The 9,908-nt window shown below is 36.7% G+C and overlaps 1 protein-coding gene across 19 annotated transcripts in view; it reads right to left on the bottom strand.

Annotated features, from left to right (window-relative positions):
• Positions 1 to 2,049: 2,049 nt before the first annotated feature.
• Positions 2,050 to 9,908, bottom strand: part of Il1r1 (interleukin 1 receptor type 1) — a 74,645-nt gene continuing 66,786 nt past the window's right edge. For all 19 annotated transcript variants that reach the window (XM_048810488.1, XM_048810487.1, XM_015504964.2 and 16 more), the window contains 5 exons: positions 9,153 to 9,270; positions 8,293 to 8,444; positions 6,524 to 6,667; positions 5,713 to 5,880; positions 2,050 to 5,169 (listed from right to left, as the gene is read on the bottom strand). In XM_048810488.1, the coding sequence (XP_048666445.1) occupies positions 4,751 to 5,169; positions 5,713 to 5,880; positions 6,524 to 6,667; positions 8,293 to 8,444; positions 9,153 to 9,270 (1,001 nt within the window). In that variant the 3' untranslated portion in view covers positions 2,050 to 4,750. The remainder of the gene's footprint in view (positions 5,170 to 5,712; positions 5,881 to 6,523; positions 6,668 to 8,292; positions 8,445 to 9,152; positions 9,271 to 9,908) is intronic.

Raw genomic sequence — 9,908 nt, forward strand, 5'->3', positions numbered from 1 at the left:
TCCCTCCCTCCCTCTGATAAATCCTTTTACTTTGCTCTCACCCTTGTGTCCCTGGATTTCATTCTTCAAATTCCTGAGACAAAGAACCCACCTGACATCCACACTCCGTGTTACACAATTAGGTGCTTTGCCCTAGTTTCAAAAGTGAGACAATTCGGGAATTTATAATTCATGTCTCTTTCATCAGATGGGATTCCTTTCAAGAAATAATTCAGAAAGAGAACAAAATTATAGCTTTTGCAGGTAAATGGATAGAGTTGGAGAACATCCTGCTAAGTGGAGTAAGCCAATCCCAAAACCCCAAAGGCCGAATGTTCTCTCTGATAAGTGGATGCTGATCCATAATGGTGGGGAGGGGCGTGGGAAGAATGGAGGAACTTTGGATTGTGGAAATGGAGGGGCAGTGGGGAGGGGGCATAGGGGTAGGTAATGATGGAATGAGATGGACATCATTACCCTGGGTACATGTATGATTGCACAAATGGTGTGATTCTACATCATGTACAACCAGAGAAATGAAGAGCGATGCTCCATTTGTGTGCAACGAAACAAAATGCATTCTGCTGTCATGTTTAACTGATTAGAAAAAAATTTTAAATTTTAATATAAAAAAATACATCTGGAAAGGTGAGCACCATCGAATTAGCTATGGATGTGTCAGTGAATGGGGTTATGGACATTTTCACTATTGTTATTATTTTATAATTTATCTATAATGATTATGCACTGTGTTGATATCATAAAATAATTTAACATTAAAGTAATAATTTTTTTAAAAAAAGAATGAATGAATTCTGGAAGATTTCCCCTAGCGCCTCACCCCCCCCCACCACCACCACCAAAAGCTATTTTCCATTTACTCACAAAAAAAAAATTATCTGATAAAGAAAGGGGGAAATATGACTCTTTAAATGATTGTTAGTTTTTTCCTAAAAATTTGCTAAAAAACATTAACTGGTTAAAGAACAAAAAATGATGGAAAGCTCTCTGAATTATATTGGTGAGAAATTCAGGATAGGCAAACTTACCAGATATCTGCTTCCTAAACTTTTATAAGTTTCTGCATTGTTGATTTTTATTGAGGGATTTATTGAAACATCACTCAGAAGTATGTTAAATCTGTCTTTATTTAGACCACTAAATATCCTTTCGCATTTGGGGCTGTGGTCTGGGCAGGGCTCCAGATCTCAGCATTGCAAAATAATTCAATGTGTCCTTTGTCCTTATTTTTAGTACCTCTTAGGGTCCATTGCCACATCTTGTTTATAAATCCTTTTTAATAGGACTCAAGAGAACCAAGTTAGTTCATAGAATAGCTACTAAGAAAAGCCACCATTTCCTAAGGTCCTACTTTATGCTAGGCACTGTGCCTCTTGTAATCCACTTAATCTTTCAATCCTTATGCAACTCTATGAATTAGGAATTGTAACCATTTTATAGGCAAAGAAACAGGGTTCAAATAGTTTATCTAAGGCTTCACACCAGGTAGATGGAGGTAGCATTTCCAGTGGAGTCCTAGACTCTAGGTCCACCTGGCACCTTCCATTTCTCCCCAGGTACTGACAGAACCACCTGCTCCTTGGAAGTGCAGGGAAGTTTAAGAACGGGGAGGTACTGACCAGATGGGAATGAGCTCTAATCATCAGAGTTTATAAGCTTCAGCACAAGCATTTTGGACTCCTAGCTAGCCAATTTTGTCCAACTCCTGTGTCACAGAATATAAATAGAGACCTTGTGTAAAATGTTAAAAAGTTCATACAGATGTTGCCATTATCAATTTTTGGATAAGCAAAAGTTTAATAATTAATAATAAGACTCATATTTTAATCTACTTTAGAAGTAAGCAAACTGGGTACAAGTGAGGCTACACAATGCAGCAGAGGTCAGGGCTCAATGTACGGCCAGCGACCTCTGAACTCCATCCCCCTTCTCACGGCCCACCACCCCCAGAAGGTCTCTCTGAAGAAGGCGTGCTCACTCTACATCAGGTCTGGGAGTGTGCAGGTATGCTGTGGAAAGGGCAGGCAGAGAAACAGATTTTCAATAATATTCAGTACAAAGTTTAACAATTTTATTGGAAAACAAGTACAGTCTATTGATCAATGATGCACACTATACATAAACTTGGTGTTTTAAGATATAAAAATACTTGGCATCTGCTGCAGAATTATACAAACAATTTACATAAAATAAAACCCTTCATTAACCAGCACAAACATAATTTATCAAAAATGTCATTAAAAATGGCTCAATACCTTGGCTTTCATTGCAAGTGAAATCAAAAAGAAAGGGGAGGGAAAATATGGATTCTGCTAAATCAGTTTTAACCACTGGTAATTAAATATTTTGTTGCATTTACAGACTTTTCTTCAGCACTTAGACTGACTTAAAAACAAACCACTGAAAAGTGCAGTAAGATTTAACTAATGGGGAAAGCATGAAAAGAAGAGCTTTAAAAAGTGTTTGGTAGAGAAGACAACAATCCAAGGGCAGGTCACAGGGATCAGGAATGTGGCTTCATCCTCTGGGATCCTCCCGGGAGAGTTGGGGACTGACACTGTGCGTTCCTGTCTGAGATTCTTGTTCCTGTCTAAATTCTAAGTACTAAGCTACTTGTAATTCTTGGCTGTCTCCACCCTCACACTCTGCTTTATGGCCAATTTTGTCCCCACCCTCACCCCTTAGCTAATTCTAAGTTTCAGAACTGGCTTGCTTTCTTGGCACGATATATGCTAGATGACAGATAAAAATCATCAGCAGAACTTCTAAAGTATCTAGCAGACCTTGGGAGTCATGACACCTCTCTACCTCATGAGACATCCTGCTCTCTGTGTGCAGCCAAAGAAACAGAGCCCAATTCTTTTAAAATATCAGTTCCCAAGGCAGCACTATTATTCAGTGCTATGGATCAGACCCAGGAGAATACAGGTAGAAAAGGAAGAGTCAAAAATATTAAACTCTGTTTGGTTTTGTCTAGTTCTGACTGCTTCAGGGGAAAAATATCCTTCCAAATAAGCGTTTGTCTTCACCCATAATAATTAGGTAGTCAAAAAATATGAAAAAAAGAAGACCTGCCCTTGTTCATTCAACTTTGAAAACCACGTGTGTGTCACGTGAACTTGGCTTTGTGATTTTCCAGAGTTGCTCTAATTATCGTAAGACCTCTGAGCAAATTTTGAAACATTTTTTCTGTACCAAAAAAAACAAACAAACATTCTTTGCTTTCATTTTTAATTGGCTGAGAAATGCTGACCTTTAAGGAAAGAACATATGGAAATAAAAATATTGTGCATAAAAACCTAAACATAATTTTTATAAATTCCAACCCTGAAAATTATCAAATTTGTTTGTAATGTAAAAACACACTCCTGGACTCAGTAGTCTCCTGTAAAGCAATCCGTGATGGGTGAACAGTTAATGACTTGAAAGCAAGCATTCGAACATTGGACTAGAAGCCAGGAAAATACAGGTTCAACTTCCAGATCCAATAGAATTAAGAGAGTAATTTTAAAAAGAGTCATTTTCTCGCTACATAAAATTAGAATAATTGCAAAAATTAGGTATAATTACCCAAAAACATTTTTTTAAAAAAATAAAGCACTATACAAATGTATTTCACATGTGCAAATTGCTTATGGAAGGTAGCAAGGGACAGAGAGAGACATATGGTCTCTCCTCAGCACAGATTCCGGCGAGGGGAGCCACTTTGTAAGGGGACCAGCAACAGGCAGCACTAGCTAACTGACTGGAGGGACAGACAGAGTTGTAAGGGTGACAATGTCTTAGGGGAAGGCTCCCAGGAACCAGAGTGCTGAAGTCAACTCTGACTTTGGAGAGCTGGTCATCTGGAGAAAATGCAAGAAGGATTTCCGGTAAGGGAAGGAGAAAGTTCAGCAAACATGGAGGCGCCGGAGCAGGTGCAGAGGCCCAGGAGGCTAACCTGGGACTCACATCACAGGACGGTGAGGGGATGGCTTTGAAAACAGGCTGGGAGACTCGGGGTGGGGTGACAAGCACAGCTGTCTTTCCAAAGAAGCAATGAGCCAAGTAAAGTGAAGACGAATGTGGAAGTTCAGGTCAGTCATTCCAAGGAGGAAAGAATAAAGAGTGGTGGAAGAGGTGGGTCAATTTCTGCTTCTGTTGCTTTTACAAGTCTTTGTCTTCTAAAGAAAGCTAAGGGGGTTTCACAGCCTTGGAATCCTGGAGAACCCCCTTTTTCATTTTAATGATACTTCTCAAGGTCTATAAAATGCAATCTGGTCTTTGGAAAGTGACAACTCATTGTGGATGTGTATGGAAAATGCAAGCCATGGAAAGTTCTCCAAGAAGACATCTACCTTCCTCTGTGAGGTGTCAGGCACACTTCATCTGCAGTGCTGCCCAGAAGAGACTCTCCCCGGGGCCAGTGATCCTGCAGCATCCCCAGAGATGGCCAAAGCCCCACCATCAGTCTGTGGATAACTTAATAAAATTGTCTATAGATGGTGAACATTCCTTTCATGTTTTTTTCTTTTTTCTTCTTCCAACTCACTGTCTCAGTGCCTTTTTCTCAGAAGTTCAACATTCAGAGAGGGTCTTTATAAAGGCTTTCCCAAGCCCTCTAATCTGAGTTGCCCTGGCCTGCCATTGTCACCAAGTCCTGCTCCCTTAACTGTGTGATTCCAGGTGACCTCAGAGATTTAGGTCAGCAGGAGGCTCAACACCCTAAGACTGCATGCACCCAAAAGATTCTCGGCCAAGCTTCTCCATGCTACCCGAGAGGCAGGTGAACCTCCCTTTGATGCTTCTCCTTAGAGTCTGACTCATGGGCCATGGACAATAACCGGTGTTTGGATGAAGGAGATCGCCGCTGGGCTGGCATATGGTACCGGACCTGTTTCCAGAACCTGGTCTTTAGAGACTGAGGTCCCTCTCTGAAGTCCCCTGACCAGCAGATAGCCCCATGTTTCTGCTTAATGAATTTAATGGATTCTGGCATTTTCTCATAGTCTTGGATTTTTTCCAGCTCAAGCAGGACAACTTTAATCCCCTCCTGGATGAGAGCATTATATATCACTATTTGCTCTTCAGATGAATGGCCCAGCCAGCTGAAGTCTGACATGTCTGTCACCAAAATGATGATAAGTCTTCTGCTTTTCTTGATGTTTTCATTAGTGACCTCAATAGCATCTAAAAAACATGAAGCACAGTACAGACAGTCAGATTACTATTTATAATCATTTTCTCTGGAAGCAAAACCTTACAAGTTTCTTCCCACTCCGTCCCTATAGCTCCTAAAGTTTTTTTTTTCTTGCCTTACTTAAGATTAGAAGTCTTTCCCATTTTATATACTCACTTATAAACTGGCCTACAAAACTTGGATATTCACTTAGAACTCAGAAAACTTTAAGTCAAAATTTTAAAAGTTTCTTGTTAAATCATTTGATCTACACCACTCCTATATTATTATGTCCGTTGTAAAATTAATTACGAGGTCTAATGAGTCAATGTGTTTTCCAAAACAATAAAAATCAATTAATTATTGATCTAATAAACTCTGGGAGAATTGAATACATTTAATAAATGTGAAAATCACCATCATACATGTCTGAAGAGATTCTTAAAATTGTAATATATGTACACCTGGGTTGAGACCTCTACAAAGATAGGTCCCAGATTTAGCAACTAGTTTCACAACAGTCAACCTTTTATTCTTTTGCATTATATACATACCTTCTCCAACATAATCATCCCTTCCATAAATAAACAGTTTATATCCCAACTGTTTTTCCAAGACCTCAGGCAATACTTTAAACACAAAAATATCTGAGTTCGAGGTGGACCCTTCCCCAAAGGTCTTTGGATAGAGGATATATGCATCGTAGATCTTTCCATCTGAGGCTAAAGGAAAAATGAAGAAATGTAGTGCATTTAGAACCAATACTTTTTTAAGTATTCATCTCTTAGGAGTTTCCTATTCATTGTGCTTTACTACAAAACTGTTCTTATATTGCATTTATTGGCCAATTTTTGTACATTTGGTATAGAAATATTCACAGCTCCTTGTTTTTATATTCTTCCCCAAATGTCTCATCCCAGAATTCTATCTATTCTTAATTTTATATATATATATATNTATATATATATATTTGTAGTATTTTATATGTTATATATATTATTGTAGTATTTTTTGCAAGTCTCTCTGATTTGTGAAAATCTAGTCATTTCTTTCTTTTCGAAGTGAATTTTGAAGTGATGTATGTTCCTACACAGCATAAAGCATGTCATTGCCTGAATTTATTGACAGATGTTCTAAATACCTACTTATCCCATCATATAAATGCTAAAGGAATAACTAAAGTAATAAGGCATTCAGCCTAGTCAGTTGTGAAACAAGAAATATCCATAAGAATAACTACTATTCTTGTACATGCTACCACATATCATTTTGAACCTTCAGTAAAATTCCTATTAGTCATCTTCTACCTCTCCTAACTATGCCCTCTTCAATGAGAAAATACTTCAAAGAATGCAAAAATTATACCTTTGGGGGGAAGAAAACCAGAGCAGGAATCCCTGTACCAAAGCACAATATCAACCTTGAAGATTTTATAGATGAAAACAGAGCATGTAATTATAATTGTTAATGTAACAAATATTCCAATCAAGAGCTTCTGGAAATCAGGCACTACAGTAGAAAAGAGGAGGGGAAAAAAGTATTAGAACCAAAAAGAATTAAAAATTTGGGTATAACAAATCAAACATTTTCATTGTAGCAAAACATATTTGGTACTGTCTTTGTATTTGGATAGTATTAACTCATTCATTGTTATCACTAAAAATGAATACTATGCAAAGAAATGTGACATGGCAACTACCTAAAACTAAGGTTCATTCTATTAAGTTTCCAGGTAAATAGCATAATATACAATGACAGAAAAAAATAGAATAGAGTACTTTATAGCTTTACAAAGAGCATCACTCAACAGCCTATAAAAGGTCCCTGAAATACAAAAGTCAGTTTTGGAAAAGCCAAAAGCTGGGAGGAAAAAAAAAAAGGAGGTTTATGGAGTCTTTTCACATTTCTACATTCTCCTGGCCTTGTTCTAATTACTCATCCAATGATTACAGAAGAGGAATGAGAGGGGTAAGAAGTGGGAAGCTAATGGGGAGAACACTGAAGAATCAAAATTTAAAAACTAAAAGAAGAAAGTGCCTTCATTGTGGGAACCCAGAAAAGAGAATCTTAAAGTTATAAGAGAATCCTCTAAAAGAGTATCTAAAAGTTATATTGTTTTACTTTTCCAAGTTAGATCTTTGATCCATCTGGGATTGATTTTGGTACAAAGTAGAAATCAAGATACAGCATTTTCCAGGTTAAGGTCCCAACTGACCCAATGGATAGTTCACATTTATAGTCCTCCTTAATGTAACTTCATACAAGATCATGATGTCTGTTGTATAAATACTCCAGATTTGTCATTTGTATTTAAGACCATCTTTATTATTCTTTTTTAAAATAATTAAATCTAAAACATAACTCTGCATATAGCAATTTTTTTATTTGTGGATGGACACAATACCTTTATTTTATTTATTTATTTTATGTGGTGCTGATGATTGAACTCAGTGCCTCACACATGCTAAGGCAAGTGCTCTATCACTGAGCTACAACCCCAGCCCCCATCTTTATTATTCTTGGTCATTTACACTTTCATATGACTTTTAGACTAAATCCATCTGTCACCATAACACAAACACTAACTTAACTTATGCAAATACTGCTGAAATTTTGATTGGAATGATTTTTAATCTATAAATTCATTCTGGGAGAAATAACATCATTATAACATTGAGTCTTTCAATCTATGAACATTGTATATCCCTACATCTATCTGATCCCTGATAACAATCTCAATGATATGTTTTTAAATTGTTTCACAGAGGATTGAATAGCTTTTGCTATGTTTATTCTTAAGTATTTGATTATTTTTTTTGAAACTACTGTAAAGGTTATCTTTTAAATTTGGTTTACCTTTGTATGTTGTTTGTATTTAGACATACACTGAAATCATACTAAACTCATCTGCTTTGGCAGAGAACTAGATTAAGGGCAGACGTCAGATGAGAAAAGCTTCCTATAAGAACAGATAGCTCAGCTGAGAAATAAAGAGGAAGAAGTTGCTCAGCTGAAGAGAAGATGAAGACAGTTCCAGGCAGGGGAAAACAGCATTGGAAACTCAAGGTCTTAGATTTTTATGAGAACAGAAGCAACAAAAGATCGCATTTCAAATAAATAAGTCTGTTGTTTACCTGGAAGGGTTAATCGTATGTATGCTGAATATATATTAGATTTACTGTTGACCAAACAGGTAAATGGATATAGATAAAATTGACTTTTGACTTTTGAAATATTAAGCGTTATAATGTGTATAGTTTTTCTATTGGCTGAAGGACTGTTCATCCTGTTCAAGAGAGAGGATAAATAAAATTGTGTAAATAAATTGTACCAACTACACATAAGGATGCATGTCTGGTTTATTTCTTTATTTGTAACATAAACTGCAGCTGAAATAATCACCAACCACTGTCTCAGCAGACTGCTGGCAATACCCGTGTGAGACTCAGTAACAAAGACATCAAGTTAAAATTACCTGCTTCCAAAAGGAAAAATATAAGCTAAGCATTTTGGTATCCATGGGGCACAGAGAAGCATAAAACAAGAATAGTTTGTTCATTAAACAACACTCATCTGGGGCAGGTGATAAAGTGCTTCGAAGACAATGATAATGGAAGGGATAATGGGAAGCCAATAGAGACTTGGAAGTAGAGTGTCTGCTTCTTGACTCCACTTAGTCTTTTCTAAACTACTTAAAAAAATAGGAAGAGTAACTCAGGATACTTGCTTCTTTGGAATGTTGCAACATGTATAACTGAATTTAAGAGAAAGGCTTCTAAGTTGTCCAGAGTTTACATCATAATGACATGTATTTTTTTACCTTAAAAGTACAAATCGTACAAATCTGTTTAGCTTACTTAGCGAAACTCAAAATGGGCAGCAAAGGATTAAGAACAATCAACTTCCAACTAATCTTCAATATTAGATTAAACTGTCAAGGTTATATATAAAAATACGACACAGACTTTAACATAACATCGATTGACACACTCACAATTCAAAGTCTTCGACCAAGATTGGATCATCAGGTAAAATTGGTGACCCATTCCACTTCCAGTAGACAAGGTCAGTGAGGTGGCCAGTGACATTACAGACCAACTGGACGTGGGATCCTGCAAAGCAATATATTATTAATCATAAGATGAAGTGGGTTTTGATCTATTTTAGCAAATGGCTATGGAACAAAAATTTTAAATGCTAGAAAAGCACAGAGGAAAATTGCCTTAAACTTACCACCCAGAGATACCCACGATTAATAACTCTGTGTGTCTCATTCCTTATCTTCTCTGTGCACATAAGTAATTTTTATAAATGAGACTTTATTGTCCACTATTTTTTAATTATTGTGGACTGGGAATTTCAGGCTCCATGATTAGTCCTCCAAAATAGACTGTTTTGTGGCTGCTTAGTATTTAATACTATAAATAGCCTCTAATAATTTCCTATTGCTCAACATAATTTGTTTCTAACTCTTTATTAATATGATTATTATTCCAGAGAATATCCTTGTTTATATATCAGTGTTTGTACATATCCTGAAATATTACCCTGAATAAAAATAAGGAAGTAGAATTGAATTAAAGGGCCAGACTTCCTCTCTTAAGGGAGTCTGCACCAATTTGCTTGCTCTCCCCAAACTCCCGGATAACATGTGGTCTTGCTTAATCATTACCAATGGAGAGAAGGAGGAAAATAAATGCACTTAAGTTAAATTTTCATTTGCATTTGGTTTTTCTTTCCTTCCCACCCC

This window comes from Marmota marmota, unplaced genomic scaffold, assembly GCF_001458135.2.
Source record: "Marmota marmota marmota unplaced genomic scaffold, marMar, whole genome shotgun sequence".
Taxonomy (NCBI): domain Eukaryota; kingdom Metazoa; phylum Chordata; class Mammalia; order Rodentia; family Sciuridae; genus Marmota; species Marmota marmota.